Source organism: Centruroides sculpturatus, unplaced genomic scaffold (genome assembly GCF_000671375.1).
Source record: "Centruroides sculpturatus isolate CEXI.00-Female unplaced genomic scaffold, Cexi_2.0 scaffold756, whole genome shotgun sequence".
NCBI classification, from domain to species: Eukaryota; Metazoa; Arthropoda; class Arachnida; order Scorpiones; family Buthidae; genus Centruroides; species Centruroides sculpturatus.
The window spans coordinates 235,404-263,019 of NW_019384915.1; the positions used below are offsets into that span (position 1 = coordinate 235,404).

Here is a 27,616-nt window from a genome sequence, read left to right on the forward strand (position 1 = left end):
CTTCCGGTCTGGTCAGGAAGTCGTTTAATTTGTGGTAAACTCTAGTTAAAATGCTTCTGTAAATATATTTTCGGGGTCTGGAACAGGTTACTCTACCCAAACGGCCTTCTGAAATGAATTAAATTTGAATACAGAGATACAACTTTAAGTTATAATCATAAAAACAATGCAGTGGTACTTCTGTACTCAAATTACAAGTTAAACAAATGACGTTTTCACTTCATGTTTTGTTAGAGGTGTTGATCTTCTATGGGATGATAAAGATACAGCATTCAGTTTCCTTACATTTAATAAATTACAACAGGACAACATCCAATTTGTTAATATCAAATCAAATATCTAATTGTCAGACTTATCAAAGTACAGATTAAATTTAAATAATTTCTAATTATTAATACTGACACCACATAGCGACCAACAACCTACCTTTCGGCCAAATTATAATCAGTTAATCATAGCAGTAGCCCGACAAATCTGGCAATTAGACAAGTTAAGACCAAAATGAAGATAAAAGCAAAGCTTTAAAGTTTACAAAAAAAAGATAAATAAACAAAGAATTTGTGTACTTGAGGAAAAGGAAAATTTAAAGCATCACAAATGGCCTTAGGACAATGTCTCGGAACTTGAATAATTGTTTTACATGACATATGATTTGTTTTACAGTAAACAGTATAGATTTATTCTCGAAAGAAATCTTTTTTTGTTTTTACTACAAACATCTTATAGATTGAACATTTGCTTAGAAACAAGAAATGAGTTTTAAAATGGCCTACCTAAGCAAATAAATTTACACATCGATCCTTTCTCTCCTTTGCATTAAAATAAATAAATGCATTCCAGGAATCTCTGAGTATCCTGCTCAACAATAACTCTATTAAAACATATCCAAAAATTTTAAAATCTCTACATCAACTTTTGATTTTGAAAATTTAAATAATTTACTTTTTTTTTTTAATTATTCGTCAATAAAATCTTTTTTTTTTTTTTTTTTACTTTGTATGAGTCTTATGTAGCTTTTTCATTTGCTGCTTCCTCATTTTCATTATCTTCCTCTTCGTCCTCTTCTTCCTCCTCCTCCTCCTCCTCTTCTTCATCTTCGTCATCATTTCCATATTCATAATTATCTATGAATAAAAAACAACAAATGGAAAATTAATGATTTTATTGAATCATACAGGTAAAACATTAATATTTTGAAAACTTACTTTAGTTTTTTAATAACAAATAAATATTTTATATATAATAAAATTAAGAAAATTACAGATTGCTTTTAATAGGAGATGATAAAAAAGGAAAAAAAAACTTAAATTAATAAAGATTAACAGAAAATTTAATGCAAATTGAACGTTCTAGTGCTTTCAAGCTCCAATGCTCATTGTCAGGAATTGATTCTAGAGTATTGTAGAAGTGAAAAAAACGAAATGTCTCCGAGATGCTACCATCGCTCTTACATTAGATTAATGTTAAAAAAGAATATGAATTACAAAAATAAGTACATTATAATCTATAAATTGCATTAGCAAACGAATCTTGTAAGGGTGGATACTAGAAGCAGTTACGTTTATTTTTCTAGAAAAAGCTAGATGCAACTGCTTCTAGTATCAACTCTTAGAAGGTTCGCTTTTTCATGTAATTTATACATTAAAATGTACTGGGTGATCAAGCAAACTTGTGAGTAGTAGTGAAAGGAAATTGATGATGCTATGAGCTAGCAATTGGTAACATCATGAGTCGGCCGTGCTCGTTGCACTATTGCTTGTGGCAAACTTCTCGTGATTTACACTTTTGTTTTAACCCTTGGTATTTACTTTTAGCTTATTTTTGTGATTTATTAGTATGGAGGGTTGTGGGAGGGCAATAAAAATTTCCATAACAGTGAGACTCATTCATAAAATGGTCACAGATGGCATTGCATGTAACTCACATATACTCAAATTGTCTCTACTGCAGTTGTTGGCTTCGTGATGTAGCAAAGGAAAGGAGAGTTTTTATTTAGGGTTATATTTAGTTAATTACGTTATTTATTTTTTCCTTTTGTTTCAATTATTTTGAATTTTAGGGTTGAATTATGTTAAATCTCAACTGCTATCTCAATATTTCAAAACTACAACTTCATTCGCATAATTTCAAACTTTGACATTTGAATAGCGAATGGAATTGCATCACTTCTCTTAGTTAGCATATAGCTGCCAATTGATTGATTTAGTGCTGCTTAAGGATTTTTCTTCTGTTATGTCCTTTTTCCTTATTGGTTAATTGTTTGAGATTTTGAATACAGTTGACCCCCTATAACACTGTTGATTTTTCCGTTTTATATGAATTCCATGTTGTACGAGTCACTTAGATTTTACAAATACGTAATCCGTTCATAGCCCGGCACACGTATTTGTAAAATCTAAGTGACTCGTACAACATGGAATTCATATAAAACGGAAAAATCAACAGTGTCATAGGAGGAGTCGACTGTAATTGTAATTTTGTAAATTATACTAATAATTAATTTTTTTGTTGTAAATATTGAGTTTTAAGTACTCGATTTTTATAACGGTTATTATTGTTGAAATTATAAATATACTGTATATCACATATCCAAACTCCAGCAAATATTTGTTAGTTTGTATGGAGAACAAAGTTTTCAGTGGTCTAAGCCACCATTGTAAGCTGTAGTATCTAAAATAATGTGCTAGTGTCAATGGTATCAAATGTAAACATCATTCCACATTTAATATATGCTTAATTTAAGTTCCTAGTAATCCATAGTGCTTTAGAGACAAGTGAGGTATATAACTAGTGATTGGGATGTACTGTTGAGTTGTTATTAAATAATCTCAACTGCCCCAGCAAACCCGTTAATTCAACAAGGCTTTGGAATTGAGTGCCTGACACTCACTGAACAGCTTGTAGTCAATCTTTCATCGATTAAGAATAAGTTCACAGGAGAATAAATATTTCAATTAATCACAAGAAAATGTATTATAAAAATTTCTAATTCAAAGCATTAAAATCTGTTGGTGACATTTATTTAATTACACAGGGTCTTCAAAAAAGAATGCCACCATTTTAAATTACTGTAATTATGTCAATTATTAAACAAGAAATAAGAGATGTGCACCAATTAATAGATTAACTTTCCGAGTTTCATCTCCCATCTGTAATCAAACATCTTATTGTCTACTACTTCTAGGAAATGCCATAAACAAAAATGGTGACTTCACAATAGAGAAGGAATTTTGTTCTGCAGTCTCAAAGTAAGAATCACTCATCATTGTGCAACATGGATAATCTGCAAGAGCTGTAGACTTGTTGTTGCTGTGGGAGAGTGACAACAGATATGCCATAGCAACTATAGGATGAATTTGAGTATTGGTTGCACACATGCCATGTAAGATGAGGTGAACACATTCAGAAATTGTAAGGGGTATATGTAACACTTGGACTTTCAATGTTTTAATGTACTGTACATTATAACGTTCTCAGATAATAATTAATATAATTACGGTAATTTAAAATGGTGGAATTCATTTTGGAAGACCACGTATTACCATCAAACCTAAGTGGTAATTAGAAATTTACATGGAAAACTAAATTATATAAAATTTATCTCACAAAATAGAAATTTCCAGAATTTTAAGAAAAATTTTCTGATATGACTACAAATCTCTAAAATTATAGCCAAATGACAGTTAAGATACATGACTGATATTCTGAGAGATCTGATTTCAAGTTTAATTAAATTAAATTAAACTTGAATTAAATTAAATTGAGAAAGAGAGAATATAATTGTAACTTCTGTATCAATTCTAAAAATTAGAATGCTTTCAGCTTAATAATACACACTTAAATAGCAACAAACCTGTATAATCACCACATGCTTCATAATCATAATAACCTTCTCTATCGTCGTCGTCATAATCTTGGGTACCTTGTCTGCCATAATCATGTTTGCGAACTAAAAAAAAATTATTATTATTATTATTATTAATTATTATACAATAACATATTCTGTTTATAAATAATCTCTAAAAAAATGTTTTTTTTTTGTTATAATTACTTATATGTTAATAATGCTAAATAAGAATTCAAATAAAGATTAAGTAAATCTGTAAAAATGGATCTAATTCATTAAATCTAATTATGTTTGAATCATTTAAAATTTACATGTCATTTCTTCTAATCATGCTTATGTCAAGTTTGGCTAGGTTCGTGAAGGTGACCAGACGGAGGGAGATGGAGCCCAACAAATCCAGGACAGATTACTATCAAAAAATTCCTAGAATTGCTTGCCTGGATTTGATCCAGAGTCACTCAGAGCAAGACTGACGCCATCGTGTCATTCAATCCCAAGAACGAATTTTAAGACATCATATCAATTTATAGCTGAATATGCATAAATTAACCAATAATGGTATGCTGGATAATTGAGAGGCTGAATTAGCATGAGTCCATTGTATTTCGTGCTCTTTTTTGAATAAAAAAAAATGTTTTTGTTTCAATGCTGTATTGTAACGAACGTAATCTTTTTGAAGGCATTTAAAATAAGGCTCCAACTTTTAGTCAAATTCAACGGTAAACTACACATACAACGTAAAGCTTACGAATTTGCATATTCGTTCGTAACAACATTATACATCCCGTCGATTAAACTTTCACATTACATCACATTATTACGAAAGAGCTCCCTCTATCATCATTAACGTGCATGCCTCTGTTTCGAGATTACTGGAAGCATTGCCATCTTGGAACCTAAGGTAACATTAACCAATATATTTTAGTGCTATATATCAGGGCTATGGAGTTGGAGTCGGAAGCAAATTTGTTGCTAAAGGAGTCAGCATTGTTAAAAATGAACCAACTCCAACTCCTGTTTTTTTATATGTATTTTATATTCAGCTCCTAATAGGAACATTAAACTCTTATCTTGCATTGTAGGAACCTCCCATAATGCAAGATCTTATTTTATGACTAATTGTATTTGGCAAAATATTTTCTGTAAATAACTGATTACAAATAGAGAAAATAAAAAAGCAAATAAATTTATTTACATAATATTTATTAATATAAGATATAAAACTTCTCAGATATATACATACATAGATTCAATTCTTTCCCCGATTAATTCTAATAAAGATTAATATTAAGAAATGTGTCTGCATGTCCCCTCATTAAATGGCATTTGTTTCTTTCAAAAAGTTCGAATAACCATGTAAATTGCTTCACAGTTAATTTGCATGCGGAAATGAATAAGTAAGTCAATGACATTTAACTAAACATAGTTTTTGTTTATTTTTTGTCTACCCTTAAGAATTCTTCTTCACTTTAGTGCCATTTTATTCAAAAAAAAATAACAGTCCTCATGACCAAAATTTAATTTACAATGGTCTTTCCATTACAGTAATACCTCAACTTATGCGAACCCGGAGTTACACGATTTGAAAATCGTGTCGATTCGTCTTTTGTTTGAGCGCCACGCAACTCTTGATTATTCATTCCCCCCACACTATTGTTCAGCTTACATGTTCAGATGTGTCGCGCAAAATCGACACATAGCTACAATTTATCTTGTGTTATTTATTTCTGTATTTGTTATATCTACGAAGACTTGAGAGACTATGTGGTGATTTCTTGTAACCGTGAACGAATCAAAAGACGAGATAAGATTAACGAGAACATTTATTAGCTTACATACATCCAACTTGGATTTTACACAAATTGCGAAATTATATCCCGACTTACGCGAATTCGACTTACGCAGTTATCGCTCGGTCCCACCTATCGCATAAGTTCGGGGTATTACTATAATAACAAAATTATAAAAAATTGGAAATGAATAAAAAAAATATCAATTTGAGAAGTTATTCTAAGGAATGTTTTTTATACTTGATGGAGGAAGTTCAATAACTGGAATGACAGGCAGGAATGCCACTATAGCAAGAGCAAAACTGAACACACTTTCAGTTATTATTACTTTAAATGAAATTAAACAGTAAAATTGATGCAATAGTCTCATCTACATTGAATAAGCTTCAAAATGATGTTTAAAATGTAAATGTAATTTAAATGCAAGTACCTAAACAAGCTGGAGTATGCCTTAGTGTATTCTGTATCTATAAATAGATGATTTCCCTATTTCATGATCTTTCTTTGCTTATCACTAATTACTGTTAATTTTATTTTTTGAAATTTATATTTGAATACATTCTGTGTTATCTAATTCTAAATTTTCATTGTCAGAAGATCCATAGAAAATGGGTAAGACAAATCAGATTAAATTTTATTTGCTATAACCACAGATGGAGAACATTTTGTGTATCAATGTGTGGTTGAAGATAAAGATGATAGTGGCGATAATAAAAAACTCTGAAAAAAGATAAGTACTTTTCAGTTTTTATAGGAATGCCTGAAGTTTAAAAAAATCTTAAAAAACGTTTAAAAAATAATCTGATGATTCATTTGGTAGTAATGAAATACCATTCTGGGTTACTCCTGGCTCTAAATATAATCAAAGTATATTTACTTTGATTATATTTAGAGGCAGGAGTTGGAGTCAGGCGTGGTCTACAGACTCCACAGCCTCACTATATATCAAATACTTGACTTCATTGTTGAAGTTGGAATTGAGTATTAACAGACTATATTTTAAAGAGCTTATATTCTTTAACTCTTTATAGATTGTCTCCAAATGTTCTGAGTCGATGGCACAGACAGGAAGTCCCAACACATCCTAAGAAACCTAATTTAATTAAAGATCAATATCATGCCAGATCAGTCCAGTTACCTTAGTACCAGTTCAGTTTAAATTCTAGTTATAGATGGACTGAGTTTTTTATAAAGTTTATTGATTCCTTTGTTTTGTGTTATTTATGTATTTGTTTTTTTTTAAACCAATATTTATTAATAGTTTTAATTGTTATTTCAGCATCCTTTCTTTCATAATTTTTATTTTTTCACTTTAAAATTCTTTACTTTTTCAATAAAATTTTAATTATAGCTGTCCCGATAATCCAACAGGTATGGGACCAAAGGGGTGTCGGATTACCAAAAGTGATTACATATTTGGCATTGTTTTGCTAGCAGTAGCCTACAATATTCCCTACTCCAACTGTTCGAACAGAACTGCTCATGGAAAACACTTGAAATGTGTGTCATTGTGTAAGAATTGGGTGGGGAGATTCACGTCGCAACATGCTTCTGTGCAAGCAGACACTTAACGGGGACAGGTACCTTGACGGGAGGTGCGTCGGACTACTGAACATGTAGGATTACAAAATGTCGGACTATCAAGGGACAGCTGTACTTTTTAATAATTTCTATTATTCAATTATTTTTTGGTATCATTTTAATATTGTAAAAGAATTTTAAACATATCAATATACTTAATCATTCAAATATAACTTGAACAGTTCCTAAAAACACGATTCAGAATCAATTACGAAACTTGTTTCAACTCTAACACAAAATCAAATAATTGCTGACCTAGGAGAAGATATAATTGGAAAATAACCATCATGAAAGAGTTAAAATAACATTCCACTGTTAATTCTATAAACTTAAAAACTTTTTAAATTCCAATTTTCTTTAGTAATAAAATGAATGCTGAAGAAGTTTATGGTTTAATAGTTTTCTTTTTTAAATTCATTCTGCCTTGTGGGCAGAATGAATTTATCAAACCCATTATAGGCTTTGGCCAGGCCACAGTAGGGAAAACAAGTTGGTGAGGGCCAGTCATATCCTGTCGGGTCACTCGTGAAAAATTCCTGGGGTTTTTGCAACGTGTCCAGGTTCAATCCCGGTACACTAGAGAAGTAGGATGATACCTTATTTTTTTTCTGTTTATAAAATTTTTAAATAGTAGAATGTTATTTTATTTAAAGAGCTAGTAATGCTGAAAGTGCTAAGATTTTTAAATCTTGTGAATAAGAAATACTCTACTAATGCAGAATAATTTATTGTGTTTGAAGTTTCTTGAAAATTATTTTATATAATTATAAATAATTACTGTTTTTTATTATTTTGGAATCAAAGAAATTGTCTAATTTTAATAAAGAAAACTATTAAAATTCATATTATTATTATTTTCAGTTAAAACATCTAATAATTTCTCAGTTAATCTAGATGCAAATTATAATATTTTGTATAATCTTTAATATACTCACTTGACATACTGAGATCTTTTGTTTGTTTTGTGTCATATCCGCATTTTGGACAAGGTATAGGTTGATTTCTTTCATATTTAAATCCTTTGCGGCGTACATGATCTTCACAGTAGCAAGTCTATATGATAAAAACAACAACAAAATTAAATTCTCAGCTATGCTACTCATAATAAAATTCAAACTTAGTTTCATAACTAAATAATTAATAATTACTCCTATAATTACAGTACAATATAGCATATTGATTAGAAATAAATCGGGTAGATTATTACTCCAAAATCACTAACTTATATTTAAAATGGACTGCAGTAGAAGCTGCTAATTGTAGTCACAGATATTTTTTTTTTCTATAATTTGGTAGCTGTCTATTCGTTCTTATGAATATGTCTCTAATCCAGAAAATTCCAGTAGACTGTCTCACAGCTTCAAGGTCAGGAACATTATTTATTGAAATATCAGATTACATATGCATTTTGGGCCTATTTTGTTTCTAGACCCCTCTTCAGTTCTGTATTACAATAAATTGAGAAACTATTAGTAACACAATAAAAAAATACAACTTGCGCTGGTCTTGTCCTATAACAAATAATTGTTTCGTACCCCACAAGGAGTGACATAAGGTATATTTACATAAATCTTTCCTTCCGTACACCTATATGATATTTTTTGCATTATACACTTGGTAAACATCTTTGACCAACAAGATTTCACATAATGTTTATAATCCCACAGGAAAAAATTATATTATTATTATGAACAAACTTAAAAAAATGGGTGTAGTATATAAGATTAATTGTGATTGTCAAACTCCTAAAGATTATATGGGTAAAACAGGCTGAATTTTAGAGTTACAAATTAAGAAACATGAGGCTGATATAAGGTTGAAATATAATAATTCCCCACAGTTTACTCATATAAAAGATAGTAACTGCCAGATTAACAGAAATAATATAGAAATTCTCCATTTGGAAAAAAATACATATAAACGTAGGACATATTGAAATCGTAAAGTATTCGGAAAAAAATCTGATACACATTTTGAATGGTATGCAAATTGATCCCCGATGGTATAACCTAATAGAGGGAACCACAGAAAAAAATTCTCCGTAATAGTGAATAGGCTAGAATGTACAGTATGGTGGTTTTTAAACTATAGTATGGTTTATTTTGAAACAATTGGATTATCAAAATTGGTACTGTGGATTATTCCACTAATGTGTGTATAATGAGGATGTTGGAATGTTTTAAACAAAAACTTTTTGTGTTTTAATGAGAACAAGGTATATACCCACTTGAAATGCTTTGATGGATAATATAAAAAACGGTAACTTCTTTTATATTTTTTAGTTTTGTTTATATAAATAAATTTTTTTTTTATTCGGTTACACCAAATTTATATTGTGTATTTGTTAACGGAGGTTTACCAAGAATATAACGTAAAAAATACCATATAGATGTACGGAAGGAAAGATTTATGTAAATTTACCTTATGTCACTCCTTTTGGGGTACGATACAATTATTTGTTATAGGATAAGACCAGCGCGAGTTATATTTTTTTTGTTGTTTTACTAATAGTTTCTCAATTTATTGTAATATAGCACTGAAGAGGGGCCTAGAAACAAAATAGGCCCGAAATGCATATGTAATCTGATATTTCAATAAATAATGTTCCTGACCTTGAAGCTGTAAGACAGTCTACCGGAATTTTCTGGATTAAAAAGACATATACATAAATCAGATATTGTTATCAGTTGTCTACTGTTATCAAAATTAGCTTGTCCCAAAACATAAAATACATTATAAAAACTCTGATTATAATTGGAATTTGGTTAGAGATCATTATCTTCAGGTAAATTTGCTTTTTAGAATTGTCTTTTCATGCCATCAGCCTCAACATTTGGCTGATGATAAGACTGATAAAACATAATCACTGTTAATTATTAACACATAACACTTAAAGTATTAGTTATCTGTTTGCAGTACATAGTTTAATTTGCTGGCATTTGCTGTTTCATTGTATGCTGGACAAATTACTATTAATTAATAATTATAATTAATAAATCTTTAAGTTATACATTTTTTAATTATTTTAACATGTTCTTTTAATGTAAGAGTCAATAAAATCAGATTTTCCACTAATTATAGTCTTATTTATTTATCCCGCTTAATGTTATTGTTTAGTTGTTACCACCTTAGGCGCATTCCAAAGTGATTATAATAAGAGGATTATTTTTTATTTATAAATGATAATGTTAATTATGATGCTAAAAGAAATTAAATAAACAATTGTTGACATTTTTATTCTCCATTTAAGCTAACAACACACTTCTTACTGTTCATTTAGTAAGAACTTAGATTATTATGATAATTGCTATTAAATTTAAATCCAAAATATAATAGATTGAATGATGAAAAGTATTATATATCTGACCAACTCCCAGATTTGTAGGCAAATGTCTTAACTGCCTTGGTAATCTGGCTTTCATATGTAATTTTTCAAATATTTATTCAAAATATTTGAAAAGTGTTAATAATATAAAGTGTGACCTTGATTTAAAAGCAAAACAAATATGCTGACACCTTTAAGTTGACAACACAAGAGAATTTAATAAAATCAAACCTAAAACAGTATTCCAAAATAAAAGAATAATTCAAACAACATTTAAAAATTCACATTATGTTCACATAAACTCATAATTACAACAACAAAACAAGTGTTAAATAAACTAATATAATATATATAAATAATAATAATAAAAAATAAAGCTAAAATATGAATGTAAAATGTCCGAATGGATGATTATGGAGTGTCAAAATATATTTTTCAGACTTAGACATGGAGTTCACATCCATTTTTACACTCATGTTCTATCTTTATTGTTCTGTTCTTTTTATTTTTATAAATATTGGATTAGTTCATTTAATCTGCATTTAAATTTTTAAATGCAGGTACTCTGTTTTATGCTTATCTTTTTGATTAAGATCAAAAATGTTTGTTTTTATTAAATTTTTGTGTGTTGAAACTTAAAGATGTCATTGTATTCATTTGACTACTGTTCCAGATGGTCATTTTTCATTTACAAGTACTCATTAAACAAGAATTTAATATGGTTACGTACAATCTGATTGGCTATTGTTAAGAACATCGCAGTGAAACTTGTTCAATTTATCAAGTATTTTTACACCATTTTATACTTTATCTATGTCGCAAGGATCTTACTTCTACTGTATTTCACAAAATGTTAATTATTTTGTGAAATACAGATGAAGACAGTACTTGATTCAAAAATATTTGTAAACATACTATTTATAACTTTTGACCTTTTTAATTTTGTCATGGAATAGTTTTATAGTTTTTATTCTATCTCTAATGCTTCTTTTGTGTATTTGTTATGGGTTTTACTGTTATGTGAGAGAAGATGTAAAGTGTTAATATGACTTTTTCTATTGTATCTAAGATAAATAATAGTGAGCTTTTTCTTTTATCTCTCTTCTCAATTTAGGAGATGAAATATTTGATGCAACAAGTTCCAACAGATATTTAAATGAACAAAATATTCTAATCACATGTTCAATGAGATTGAAATTTCCACACACTACAATAAGATGGCTGTACATTCCAGTTTCATTTTCTTTGCTTCATTCACCTTACGTCTTCATAGGAATAATCTTATGTATAAAGTAAATGAAACGAATAAAATTGAGACTAGAATCTACAAGCCATCTAATTGTAGCATGTATGAATATACTACAATTAGCTCTTATGTCATGTTTACTTCTCTCATTTCATATCAGTTCTTTTTATATTGATGAATAACCTAATCAACACTTTCATTTACTTTATTTTACACTTATTTATGTATCAAATAATGGTTCTAACTTTAAAATTCTACAAAATATCCCTGTTATCTGGATAACAGGGATAGAGTGACTGGGTTATGTTAAAAGTTTCAACAGTATGAAATAATGGAAAAGCTTGTCTCTATCTACAAGACTTTTGATTTACGAGGAAAAAGTGTATTCATAAATCAGGGTTACATTGAATTGTTTATATAAACAAATTACAGTAATATTTTACTTACCTTGCACCTCAAACAGGAATATTGACCAAGTCTGTTGCAAGACTGACCTAAAAATTAAATTTGTCCAATACTCAATTAATTCCACATAAAAGTAATTAATATCATCCCATATAAAATTTTTTAAATATTCATACATAGTAATTAACCTATACCATAAATATCAAATTTAAAGAAACTTTACAAATAGCTTTCTACTAACATTTTAGAGTTTCGGATTCTAAAAATTGACAACTTGCTTGATGTTCAAACTGATCATCTTCACACAAATAATTTCCACAAAAAGAACAAGTAAACACTCTTCCACCTATAAACATATAAATTGTTTATTATTTCTATTTAAATTAGTCTTATATTTGAGATGTATGCATTAGCACATTAACAGAAACAATTATTATTGCATGTATGAATCGTAATTGTTTTGCAAATAATTATAATTTTAGAAAATAAATATAACAAATCTTCACTTAATGTCATCAACAGGTTCTTGGAAACTGCAATTTTAAGCAAAAGAACGTATAGCAAAATCAATTTTGACTTCAGATAAATATAAACAAAATATAATTTGGTTATTATTATTCTAATTGAATCTTGCTTGTAATTTCCAGCATTTATTTACCACCTCATAGAATAAATTTTACTGTTTAGAAAGAAAGTTCAACAGTGATAATTGTAAATGATCAGAAATATACTTGTATCTTTCTTCAATGATGTTAAGTGAGGAGGAGTTGTATTAACAATGAGCCTACCAGTCACAGATATCTTGCCAGAGAATGAAGATTTGATTGTTGGTGTACGAGGTAGGAATGTAAATGACTAGTGACTGAAGAGTTTGCAGCTTGTTTGGCAAGACGGTCAGCGATCTCATTACCAAGAATCCCTGCATGATCCGTGACCCACTGAAAATCTATTCTAAGGTTGTTGTCTAAGTGTCTGAGGATGTAGTATATGAGATGGATGAGTTTTAAGCAGCTATTAGACTTTGCAATCCCGTGTAAAGCTACCCTACTGTCAGAATAAATGCAACAGTGTAAGTAGTGTCTTTTGTCTTCCTACACCTAATGTAAATTAAACTCCTATAAATAACTAGAGCTTCTGCCTGTGCTACTGAGCAGTGTGTACCTAGACAGAAGCAAGCACTGTGAAGCTCACGGTCTAAATCGGAGTAAACTACAGAAGCTGCCTTTCAACTTTGTATTTTAATTCTTACTTTCCGTCTTCCTTTCAGTATAAATTCGGTTAGTTTAAGTTAGTCCTAGTTGTAAGTTAGATTAGGGACTCTCAGCTTGGTTTTCAGTTAAGATAGGTTAGGTTAAATTAGATTAGGGTTGTTAGCTGTAGTCATCTGGTTAGGTTCATCCTAAGTTATGGTAGGTTAGTTTAGTTAGTGAGTAAATTAATGTTTAAAAAATAATAATAATAAATAAATAAAAAATTGAGATCTTGCTCGTTTGTTTTCTGTTGGTCCATTCGTCTTCTCTAGTTTGTCATCGTGTCCATTTGTTTTCACACTGTCTAGCTGTTAATAGTATTAAGATTCATGACTGCATTCAGTTTTATTAGTATTAAGTAGATATAAGTTTTCCTACTAACAGTCACTCGGCACTAACTTCTACACTTAGCTATTCGTGATGGAACTCAATTATTGGTGTTCGCTACACTCAGGTTTCCTTTTAGACCCTTCAAGCGACTACGGCCTTGCAGCTTAAAAACTGTATGCCAACATCAAACATAGAAGGTACAGTAGCCATACGTACACCATTCAGAGGAATTCTACCTTTCTCTACTGTCTTTCTCCTCCCTCCTTCCCCTCCCCTTTCCCTTACCCTCTTTTCCACTGGCTAAACACATTGTGTACAGCCAATGTCTTTCATGAATGTATGTACATATGTATGTACGAATGTATGTATTAACAATGAGTAATTTATTTATAAAAATTGTTCAAATTAATTATAAGAAATATTAAAATTCTCAGATTCAATTAATATAATAATATCACTTAAATTTTTAAAATTTTATTACCATGATCCCAAACACCTCTTTGGCATTCAACACAAACAGCGTCTTGTAAAACACATGTACAAGCGTGACTAGTCAAACACTTTTGTCCATGGCAAACCCAAGCTTCACAAAAGTCACATATTGCACCCTAAAAACATTTATAAATGCATAACAATTAATATATTTCAATTTAATAAATAAAAGATATTCTGGAATTTATTTATTAAAAAAAAATTAGAACACAAGAGTTAAAACAATAAATATGAAAATTTATAAAATTTGATATAAAAATAAGGGAACTTGATGATCACTCTGCGTATCAGCAGAGATTTTCCTTCATTTATGCAAAGCAAAATCTCTTCTATACTTTGTTTATAGGCTTCTAGAAGAATGGAAGAGCTACTTTGCCAAATATATACATTTAAATAATTGGACTGCAATTTTAAAAAATTGTAGACCTATAAATTCCCATTAGCACATATATGTCCATCTGTCTATCCTTCCTTAATTTGAGAATGGTGTTAGATAGATGAAAGTCAAGACCAGATATGGAAAGCTTAGAGATAAGAGGCCCCAAATAACAATATATAAACATACAGGCTAAACTGGAAGTCACGTTATTTCAATTCAAAAATTTTCTCTGGAATGGAGTCAGATAGATGATCAACATGACTCTCTTCTTAACAGGAAAGGTATGATGCACAGGGACAAGATGCTACCAAAATCAAGAGAATTGTCCATCAAGATTTAAAAAATTGCACCTGGCATTGTGATAATCTCACAATAAATAACTGCTCATTAATTTAGAATATTTATTTGGCTTTAATGTAATTATTAGGCTTATAGAGGTTTATTTATATTTGTAAAATTCGCCATTTCTCGCTTATGCTAAAATTTTTGTATTAACAAGTAAAAACGCAGTCATCGTCTTAACATAAATGAGAGATAAAGAACGACGATCCGACCCCTACTATCCATGATGAATTATGGAATTTATAGACCAGATTTGAATGAAACTTGCTATACACTATGCCGAGACTATATTGCATCTGGCTAATGCAAACTACATAATTAATCAGATTATATAAACTCAAAAACAATATGCAATAATTATTATTTTAATTATTTATTATATAATATAAAATATGTGTCACTTACAACCATTGCTAATCCTGTAACAAACATTGCCGGATGTTTCACAACGCAATCTCCAGTTTTCAGCATACATTTAGTTTTACCTAATTTAGAAAAAATAATTTATAATTAAATTAATAAGAATTTAGATACATATTATTGTATCTATATCAATATATTCTTATTTTAGATTACACGCATCTTAGAAACCACTGAAAATGTATAAGCAATTTACTAACCGCACTGAGCGCACATCGGTATTCTTTGCACAGACGAACAAAAATAACAAAAAGCTCTATTTTTCTGCCTTCTGAAATTAAATAAATATTCAAATAGTTAAAATAATCAAACAAAGTCTGCATCGGATATTATACTTATACAAATTTCATATATTCTACATTCAGATAACTACAGGGTGTCCAAAAAGTTACTATGCAGTGAGAAATTTATACGTACAGCATTGAATACGAAACCAGCAAGTTGTATGTCCCACGTTTCCACTTTGTGGTAGACGGCATTACGCATGCTGGTTTTTAGACTGTAGGTTTTGGAAGACTCCTCTTCTTATTGCATAATCCGACCGACTAGGTCTCCAGACCTCACTTCCCTGAGTTTTGGGACCTCCGGAAGATATTTCCAGAATTTTATACAGGAAAAACTGCAATATTTTATGTATAACTCCCCTTTTATTAAAATTTTATTTAAATCTTTTCCACTGCACAGCAAATTTTCACACCCCTCGTATTTTAAAAATAATAAACAAATACGTCGACAAATTATGTTTATAACATCTCAAAAATATTTATTCATAGCAAAATTAAGATTTTATGTAAAAATCTAAACAAATTTTTAAATAACAAAACCCTAAATGAATTTTCTCTTCTAAAAGTATTCAGATACAAAAATAATCCAATAAGTTTTCCTTATAATGTAATGTAATATTGATGTAAAATTTAGAAACTATCAAATTTATTTTGTTCTTTCTATGGAGTTTTTTATCTCATAAATAATAATAATTTTCAAAAATAAAAGACTATACTTTCTTAAATGCAGAATATTTTTACCATGCAATAACAATTTCTATAATTAATACCAAATTAAAATACGGTAAAACTTCTCTAACTCAAAGCTCCGAGGGGCAGTAAAAAACTTGAGTTACAGATGATTCGAATTAGAGAATGACAGAGTAAAAAATGCCGATTCTGAACAGATTTGTATTTTTTACCTCTCTTGCATTATATAAAGTGTCTTGGATAGTTTTTTAATAGTTTTTTTCTTGAATATTAATGCACTTCAGCAAAATATTCAATGTAACTAATGAAATATCAAACAATTTTGCAGTACGTCTTATTGAAATAAGGCAAGAGGTCCTCTCGCTTTAGACTGGAATGCTTTCTGCAAATGGGTGTTGGACAGAAGATACAACTAACTGTCTGAAAATTTCACGGAAATCCGATAATTAGGATCACTTTGGATGGAACAAATATTAAAATTTGTGTCGGGGAAGTTGAAAGTAGCATAAATCGGTGTCGGAGAAACAGGAAAATTTTTGACTTGGAGAAAATTCAAGTTAAGAAATTCAAGTTGAAGACATTAAATCCCTATGCTGTTCAATTGAGATCTGCCAAATGCTTTGTTTTCTTCATGTTAAAGAGTGTTAAACATTTGGGTTAGATAAGTTTTACTGTATGTACAAGATGGATAATTAACTATTTTTATATTTATACAACTAATCATTAAGCTTGTAATACAAATTATGTTTAAAATTTTATAGTATAAAGTATACTTACTTGTTACACTTGTCACAATCCTAAATAAAACAAATTTTCACTTAATACAGAAAAATATTTTTAAATTTATCAATATTAAACTTTAAATTGAATAAATCATCAATAATTTATTACAGTAGAAAATAAAATATTTTACATTTTAAAATGTTCATTATTCCACAATAAAAAATATAGAAAATATATACTTATCACTCTATTATTCTTAATAATTTAGTAAACAAAACTTTTTGCATTATTTAAAGAAGTGATCAATAAATAATACAAGATATATATTTTGTAAGATAGCAAGAGAGATAGAGATAGGAAAAATATGAAAATGCATGTTTTGTAATACAGTAGAGTCCTGAAAACTTGGCCTAATGTGGACCGAAGGGTGGCCGAGTTTGTGAAAATGCCGGGTTATCAGGAATGGGGTTAAAAAAGAATAAGTATGAGTGTTTCCTCAAAATACTGTACTGTACTTGTATGTATTGTTTGCTTGAGAATACAACAGAGATTAAACTGCCCAAATACCCTTAAACAAAGAAAATGTACTGTACTTGTATGTATTGTTTGCTTGAGAATACAACAGAGAATAAACTGCCCAAATACCCTTAAACAAAGAAAAAGTATGTACTGTACTTGTACGCATTGTTTGCTTGAGAATACAACAGAGAATAAACTGCTCAAATAACCTTAAACAAAAGTATGTACTGTACTTTATGAAGGCATAAAGCCTTTACTACATGAAAATGAAAATTAATGAATACACAGTGTACAGTAATTTACCTGATAAGACAAACCTCAGAAAAATACTTCGAGGCATAACGCTGTCTATAATGAAAATTAACTAGGGGTTTTTTCGGCCTGCCAAGGTGTGGCCGAGTTATCCGGACTGCCAGGTTATCGAGTGCCAAATTTTCGGGACTCTACTGTAGTAAAAAAAAGTAAGCAAAAAGTTTTTCTTTTAATATAATGCCAAATGATCTGACATATTATTGGGTTATGATAAGATACAAGATGACGACCTAACTGCCTAATAATTAGTTAAATCTAGAGACTTTTTTCTTGCTAAACAGGTAATGACATCATGTTTACATGAGTTTTAAATGTGAAGAATAATAATGCTTAATGATACTGTAAAATAATAAAATAAATATGTTACACATATAAAAAATTAAAATTCTGAATGCTTGACCCAATATTTGCATTCCTCCAGCACCTTGCATCTTATCCATTCTAAGTAGAGATGAAACTTCCAAACACATAAACTATACATTCAACTGTTGATTGTATTAATTGTAACCTGCCATTGATATTGTAAGACTATAAAATTTCACAGAAATATATTAATTTAACACGTTCCTTATAAAAAATATACTATAGAGATTTGAAAAGGAGAAGAAGTCATTGTTAGAACATTTAATAAACTATTAATATTAGAAGGATTAAAGCTTTAGAAATCAGGATTAAAAAAATTAAAATTTACTTCTTTAAGACTGAATATTTAATAAGAATGAATACAAAATTTTAAACTATGGGCTGTAAACATGTTGTATATAACATTAACTAATACATTAATTCATCATTAACTATAATTCAAGTTGATGATATCAGTGCCCAATAAACTAAACAAAAACTTTCAGCAGAGATGCTCACTCTGGAATTATTGTTTTAATAATAAAGTATATAAGACTTAACAATAAGAATAAAATCAATTGCACACAGGGGCAAATCTACATAGGGACTAATAGGGCTTAAGTCCTGGTCCCCAATTGTCAAAGGCCCACAAAAATTAAATTATTACCATAAATTTTTAATACTTTTTCATTAACAATTATCACTTATTGTATAGTAAAAAATAGTTAATATTAATAATGATAATTTATAGTATTATCTATATTAACGAAAAATGGGGTACCACTGGACTTCAATAAGCACTAAGCCCCGAAAAACCTAGATCTGCCTGATTGCACACGATTGTAATGCCTTCTCAGTATAATTTGAATGTCTTTAAACATAATTGCCTTCCTGTGTATGTCTGTGTTAAAAAACCATAATTAATTATTAAATAAAATACAATCTTTGTACAAATAAATCAATTATTATGGCTAGTGAGCATACAAATGCATCATCTGATTACAATATACAGAACACATGCAAGAGGAATTACATAAATTTGGGAACCGTATTCCATTACTACCATTATTTTTTTATGTTCAACTTATGACGACGGTCCCAGAACAGAACTCAGACTACCTCTTTTTTTACGCGACTTATAAATAAATAATTTTTAAGAAGCTTAATAAAGTTACAGAAATATTTAAGTGTTTTGACTTCTTAAGGCTATGTTGTTTGTCTTATTCCCAAATTTATTCGAACGTTCATTAAATAAATGAGTCGTAATTGGGTATTCAAATAATCAGTTTGCACATTCATTTAAAATCTTTTGTGTAACCATATAAAATTTGTATTTGACAAAATGTTCTATGCTGTGTTCATAAGAGAGGATAAGCATTTAAAAATTACTTCACAATAAACAAATTATTAGCTCACCATTACAGCATTACACGGATATTCGGCAAGAGACTTTTGACCATGTACCGAACGAATCTCTTTTTGTCTTTGTCTCTGCTTCTCGGCCTTTTTCCTCTGGCCTGTCTTCTTCTTAGGCATTTTAGTATCGTAAATTTATAATTATGTATGTCCTGTAAAAATTTCAAATATTATCCAATTAATAAATAAAAAATATTAATGTAACAATATATTAAAATGCTATATTTTATTAAAAACACATTAATTATTTAGTTAAAAAACTTTTTTTAATTTTACTTAACAGAAAGCCTTCATGCTTTAATATGTAATATAAATTATAGTAATAGCCGTAATAAAAATATTATAAATAAATCACGCCATTTCACAAAACTTGGATTGATAATTATAGGTGCTCTCGTATTTACGAACAGGTTAGGTTCTAAGGTCTTGATGTTGAAATGTCTAGAAAGTACTGTACATCTGTACATAGAATAACCAGTTATTGTTAGTGTTTGATCCTTAAATGTACTTAATAGAATACATTACGCTTGTTCATCCACTCGCTACTGCTTAGTGGGTATTTCAAATGCAGTTTCTTTTCACCTAACACATTTAGTTTTATAACGTCCAGTTTATTTTCCGTGATAACAGAGTGGCACTTCTTAAATTTATCTCCGCTGCTAGATTTACCATTGCATTTCGGATGCATTTTTAAAACACTAATAGTAAAAGTTTATAAAAATTGCAAACAATAGCAAAAAAATGTCATTATGTCAATATTACTGACTTCAACGCAACGTCAGGAGCGACAATGGAACTTCAGAAAATGTGCTAAAATGAAAAATGACAATATGCAATAGAAATAAGCCCAAATTAATTATTTATTATTGGCCAAAGACTGATTAAAACACCTCACAAGCAGCAAGAGAACTTCAGAATCTGCAAAAAATTTAAATTTTACACACATGGTCAAATTTTCCATAAATTGGGCACTCATAAGTATGGGCACTCACCAGTACCAACAATACTCAAAGTGCTTGTTAAGGAAACCAAGTTCAAAAAACTTTTTATTTTTGAGATGTTTCAACTTAAATATTTTGGATCTTGCATCTAAATGCCTCAAGTTATATAGAAATATCTAAGATTAAACACTTGTTATTGATATTTTAATGGATATCTGAACATCAATTATTCAACAACCATATTGCTGTATTCAATTCTAGAGAAGACGAGATAAATATACTGTTTTCTGTTATGGGATTCAGTTCTCCTTATTCCCATTTTCGTCACTAAATGACATTATTACTTTCCAAAATTATCTGGTCCACACGCATATTCAGGATTCACAGCTTTTATATATTTCAGCTCCTCTAAAAGTGAGAAAAGCTCCAATTACGATTTGCTTGCCCGTATTGTAGAAGGACCTAACTTTAAATTTCTTCCCGTGACTTTTCGGATTATTTTAAAATTTAAAAAATTATAATTTTTATCTTATGATCGGCATTGCAACTAATTATTTTGCAGAAATTCTTTACAATGATTTTTTTAGAGATTATTTATTGTGACATTGTCACAATGCCGGGTCACAATTTTTAATCATATTCTTAATTTATTCAATTTAAAATATATGTTCTTCATCTCAAATTTGTAGTGTATTATGTATTGTAGTGTATTGTGTAGTAGCCACTGTACACAATACTTTTCCTATTAGCAACAGAGTCATTCATCTTTCTAACTCCTTATGGAAAAATTTTTGAATTGAAATAACATGACTTCCAGTTTGCATCAGAAGTTCGTATACAGTTAATCAGAGCCTCCTGCCCCTAAGTTTTCCATATCTGGGGCTGTAGTCTGCTATGTGAGTTGTCGTCTAACGACATTTGGTGAGTCACAACTGACTCAACTCAGTGTCGTAAGTTGAAGTCAAACATCAACTAGTTTGCAAGTCCACTCAGTGATGGGGACAGTTACAACTTTATAAAGTTGCCAGTTCCAGGCTAAATAACTTCCACATTTATTTACCCACTAGGAAAGCACGATACAAACTGAAGGAGTTCAAGTGGAGTTGTTTAGTAGTACGGCAGAGAAGCTAATAATGGTGAGACAGCTTGAACCATATCATTCTCAAGATTATGCTTTTGGAATGTTTTTGAAAAACATGGCTTGAATGAAGAACAGAGGCATGCTTGATTAAAGAATTTTAGTTTGGAGAGTAAGGTTCTCGAAGTAGAATGGAACTTTGAAAATTGTGATTCGGGGTTAGAAACCTGAGTTATCAAGTGTAGAAAACAGTATTCTCTTTTGTTCTTAGCAAGACCCATCCTGACACTCCTCTTCTCTTGGAGTTAAGGGAGCATTCCTTAAGAACTGAAAGCGATGATCTGAGATTTGAATTCTATGGACATTTATGTACCTTGTCTTCAGTGTTAAGTGCTTAATAAACTTTACTGTGTTCAATTAATTAATTAATGCTTCTAGTCCTTTAATTATTATTTTATTAATATTAGTCTGCTGCAACTATAATCTATTAATAGGACCTATATTAACTTGCAGATGAAATTAGCAACCTAAAGTTAAATCAGTATAAGTCCTATTTATTGTGTTCGAGTTTGTGAATTGTCTCATTTGAAAATGTAGTCCAACCTGACATTGTCAATCCATGGTTTGAAGACTTCTTAACTACTTTATATTTGATAATTTATTTTAACAAACAACCACAGTCCAACTTTTAATAACCGAACAAACTGTTTTTATTTATGGGTTATTAATAGATTTAAGCCAATTATTAATTAAATTACAAAATTTGGCTTAATATTCCAATAAAACAGCAATTTTCAACCTGTGTGCCATAAAAAGTTCAAAGGTGTGCCACAAGTTTTCGATATAAATAAGTAAAAATTGATGAAAAATTTTGCATATCTTACAAAATATATGTCATAATGTTTATATTCCATCAAATGGAATAGCTAAGAGTAAATAAAATTTATGATTACATTGATATAAAATAGATTTATTATATATGTTATGGTAATGACCAAACGATCCAACATCCAGAAATCTAGAATTACTGGGAAACCAGCTAGGTTTGATTTTGACATGTTGCGGTACAGTAGTAGTTTGCCTTGCAGCAACTTTGTTTTGGTTTTCATAGTATATTAGTTGCATGACTCCAGTTCCACTGGCATACGGTGTGTTAAAACACAATTTCATTTTTTACTTTCCATTGTTTATTACGTATTTTAAGTATATATTTAGCCTGTGTCCAGAAAAATGGAAAATCCAGAAATCCACACCACTTCCAGTACAAAGTTTGCCAGATATTTGTACCAGTACTAAATAATAGATATGCATTGTTGTACACATTTACAGGTTTCTCTAGTGCCAGCACCGTATTAAGACAAGACAGCTTTAATTAAGTTTGGAGTTGCTTTGGGTTGACTGCTTTACTTAGCTTGGATAGAGTTTCTCAAATCTCATTTTTTTACTCTGAAACTGAATTTATGAGTATCTCATTGAAAACTATCACTTTTCCCCCTGTAATTTCTACTGTTTTTAACAATATAAAACACATGTGGATTGATAAAAATGCATATCTTACTTTTAATTTTTGTACTTTGATTAAAAAAAAAAGTCAAAAAGCAAACACACCAAATTTCACTTTGCTATAAAATATCTCAAAGGATTAACTTAAGATCAAATTTAAGAACTAATGAAAAATGAGGATGCAAACTTAGGAAAGTATCAATTTTTCAGAATTTTGTTGACGAAAAAAATAATTATGAGAGATCACATGGGGGGGTTTCTCAGACTCCGTGCGACTTTTGCAAAGTTCGGTAGACAACTGGGATCTTTGAGCATTTTTCTTGTCACTGCAGCTGAATCAATTTCAATTCTTTAAGATCCGTTTCCTTGTGTTTCGATAGTCTTGAATTTTAACGAAAATTATGAGTACAGCACTTTTAAAATGTTACGAGACTAGTAATTTCAAGTGATACCCATATTTCCTTTCAACTGGTAAGAGTTAATTCATTAATTTTTTTCAATTTTGGTTGATTTATCTTATTTTTTTGTAATCATCCATTCAACACAGAAAAGTTTCTGATTAAAAACATAAATAAGATAACAGTGAAGTAGTAAATGATGTTAGTATATTGGCTCACCTAATCTTGCCTAGGCTAGTGCCACAGATCATTGCTAATTAAGGAGCTATCCAAGGTTTCAACCTTTTATACCACCTTAACTGACATTGGTTCTAATAGTAACAGACACAATGCAGGGGCCATATTATGGTCACTTATCTCTCGTCTCTTCTTTCAATGATGAATGATGTCAAAATGAGAGACGAAATTCGGCTCTCAGAAACAGTGGCAATTCTGATTGCCTTTAACGATCTCGTCTTTGTTGATGACATCATGATACTACTAGGTTGATTATACACGTTTGGGTTATCTGGGCGTGCAACACGATATACAATTTTAACCAATAAAATTGTAAAATTTTCGAAAATGCAGAGTACGTAATCATAGATCACGTGGCAAGGAAAGCACATGTCCAAATAAAGCATGTAATTTTGACAAATGTATGTTTTTTGTTTTATAACGTTTTTTACAGATTACAATGTCAATTTGTCTCTTAACAAATAAAAATTTTAATAACCTAAGTTAGAAAAGCATGAGTACTTAGATATTTTTCGAAATATTACCATCTAATTTCTTCTTAACTATCTAAATAAGATTAACACCATATTCAATAGTTCAGTAATTGAGTAGGATAATTAAAAAAAAAAAAAATGGAATTAGTGACGTTTCCGAGTAAGTACTGGAAAAAAATCAGAAGCATTTCTCTCTTGAAATATTCTTTCCCAAGATAGAGAACGTTCTCTAATACAATTGTACAGCGCAAGTAGCATTCAGTCGTCCATATTGGATATAATTAAATTGAGGCAAAAGACAACTATCCGCTCGTCTCTGACAAATGAGAGCATCATCAAGAGAAAAAGTTGTCCAGAATCGTATTTGGATAGACGCAACGATCTCTCGTGATGTAAACAAATGATTAGCCAATCACCAATTGGATTGTGAGAGACGATGACCAGAATATTGCCCCTGCCTTTACTTCTCAGGGATCACTCTAAAAAAATTTTAAATTGCCAACCATTTGCATTCTTCACCAAACAATGTTGGTGAAGAATGCAAAAAATAGGTTTTAAAACATCCTCATAAAACACCATTAGTTGATATATTCAGGATATGTCCCAAGACGTTGAGCTGAAACACTAAAACACCATCATCATCATAACTACAGATCTCTAAAACTTATGATAAGATTTAAACAATAAAATTCAATAAAAAAGATTTTTGATATAAATATATTAAATAACTGACAATATTATCAAATGTACATGTTAATTAACAAGTTTAAATACTAGACTTGATTTGTTATAAAGCAGAAAATAGTAATCAAATAGTTCCCCCTCTCCAAAGATTATATAATTAAAATTATCCAAAACAAACATTTGAAACAATTTTAATCAATGTTTTGATTATTTTAAATTAATATTAATGTTAAAAATATGTACAGATGCCTAATTTATCATAAAAATGACATTTTAAAACAGAATTTACTTATCTTGATGATAATCTCTGTACATTCCTATCTTAAAATACAGGACTGGACTGGTTGGCTGGATCCCACATTCATTTTGCATCGTGTCAGCACCCTGCAGTCTTTCAGCATTACTGAATATGACCCAGACTCCAGGACTGTTCAGTAATGCAGAATGCTAAGAAATTTAATTGACTAGGAGGGCAAAGCTAAGAAGTGTTTCAAGTATCCTCAAATGGCATGCCAAATTAGCAAATTAAATTGATCATACAATAAATGGCAAAAGATGTAATCATTATAATTTAACAACTTCATGACCATTATAAAAAATATATATTTAGTCCATCTTGCAAATCATACGACCAGACAGAAACAATGATGTCATTAGTAGAAGTTAGCATAGACAAAACAAGCCAACCAAACTAGCTAAAATTCTAGCAGCGAAGGAGTCGAGAAGTGGTTAGAAACGAGTTCAGCATGGCAGCACCACCAGACTCAGCAAGAATTCTGCGATACCGAACACGGCTCCGGACGAGGAGCCCGGACAGTGATGCCATTTGGCTTGCAAACCTGACATCTCCGTCTTTCTTCGATTGCATTTCGAGTCTTAGCAGTATTAATTACTTACCGAGAAGCCACTGTCGTCATTGCTTACCAACATCCATCAAACTCTTGTGTCTTTTTTTTTTTTTTTTTTAACTCTTTCCCTCTTTCTGCCCTGTGGGCACTAAGAGGGCCTCTTTTAGCAAGCCCTTTGTGGGTTCGGCCAGGCCTGCAGCGGGGCAACCAGGTACTGACGGATGGTGCCAGACATATCCAGACAGACCACCCCCCTGAAAAATTCCTGGGGACGGCATGTAGCACCATATGTTTCAATGCAAAGTCAATGAGGAATCCACTAAACAAGTCTTGTCCCTAAAATTTTACCATTTAGGTACCAGGGGGGTCTAAAATTTGAGGAGGATCCAAACCACTTATTCAGAACTACAATGTTTATGGTAAAGTAACTTTTAGGTTATTTATTTATAGCATATTTACAAGAATCTACCTAAAAGTAACTTCTACCACATTTTTGTTCCCTGCTTATTTACTTGCCAAAATAGTCTGATATAAAAATAACCAAGTGTTTATCATTGACTTAACGTCATTTTAAACTACTTGTCTATTCGTTAGGCAAATCGTATTCAACTTAATAAATGTGAAACTTTGATTATAAAAAAAAAAACTATTTTAAAACTTCAAACTTACAGTAAAGAAATAGCTCCTGTTGCTTCGTAAACAAATTCACGTTGCCAGTTCTTCCGGTTTTAAGTTGGAAACCGGAAGTGTTGCCAGCTATAATTATTTCTATTAGGAATTTACGAATATTTAATCGATTTTCTTGTAATATTTTAAAATATATTTTTCATATTTATTTATTTTATATTATTTTAAATATTTAGATAAAATTTAAAATCTTATTTTTATTATATTAAGAATAATTTTTTTTTAAATCTCGTTCGGATTCGAACCCGGATCCCGCAGAGCTGTAGGCTGGCACCTTGACCGCTCGGCCATCCGGCCGCCAATCTTTCCACCCTGTGAGCACTAAGAGGACCTCTTTTAGCGATCCCATTATGGATTCGGCCAGGCCCACAATGGGGCTGCCGAGTGTTGAGGGACGGGACCCGACATAACCGGCGTGACCACCCCCGAAAAATTCCTGGTGTTTTTTTTCGACCCGTCAGGATTCGATTCCGGGTCCCCCGGAGCGGTAGGCTGCCACCTTGACCGCTCGGCCATCCGGCCGCATATTTAGGATTTAATTATTTCAGTCGAAGCGGTAGGCTGCCACCTTGACCGCTCGGCCATCCGGCCCAGCTCATTATAGATTAGGTCAGACTCACAGGAGGAAAGTCAAACATATTCGGACAGAACACTTTCAAAAATTTCCTGGAGTTTTTCCACCGTCCGGATTCTATTTCGGGCCCCTCAGAATGATAAACTGCCACGTTAACCGCTCGGCCGTAGACCAGATGGCCGAGTGGTTAAGATAGCAGCCTTCCGCTCTGGGGAACCCGAGATCGAATTCTGACGGGTCAAAAAATCCCCAGAAATTCTTCGGGGGATGGTCCGAATGGATATGTCGATCTCCGTCCCTCACCACCCAATCGCCCCATTGTGGGCCTGGCCGAACCCATAACGGGATTGCTAAAAGAGGCCCTCTTAATGCCCACAGGGCGAAATGAGTTTAAAAAAAAAAAGCTACAATCTTCTTTATTCTGCAATATTGATTGTAGATGTATCTCATTGTAAACTATAAACTAGAACACCCAAATAATCAACTTAGAGCTATAGCTT

General features: G+C 30.7%; 1 protein-coding gene across 1 annotated transcript; it reads right to left on the reverse strand.

The window, feature by feature from the left end:
• Positions 1 to 271: 271 nt before the first annotated feature.
• Positions 272 to 26,607, reverse strand: LOC111631719 (zinc finger protein 330 homolog). Its single transcript, XM_023376021.1, has 11 exons — positions 26,525 to 26,607; positions 19,694 to 19,845; positions 17,159 to 17,178; positions 15,608 to 15,678; positions 15,393 to 15,472; positions 14,256 to 14,382; positions 12,436 to 12,540; positions 12,237 to 12,283; positions 8,154 to 8,271; positions 3,854 to 3,949; positions 272 to 1,124 (listed from the first exon to the last, which is right to left on the reverse strand). The coding sequence occupies exons 2-11, from the start codon at positions 19,811 to 19,813 to the stop codon at positions 1,006 to 1,008; spliced, it is 903 nt and encodes a 300-aa protein (XP_023231789.1). The 5' UTR covers positions 19,814 to 19,845; positions 26,525 to 26,607; the 3' UTR covers positions 272 to 1,005.
• Between the last annotated feature and the right edge of the window lie 1,009 nt (positions 26,608 to 27,616).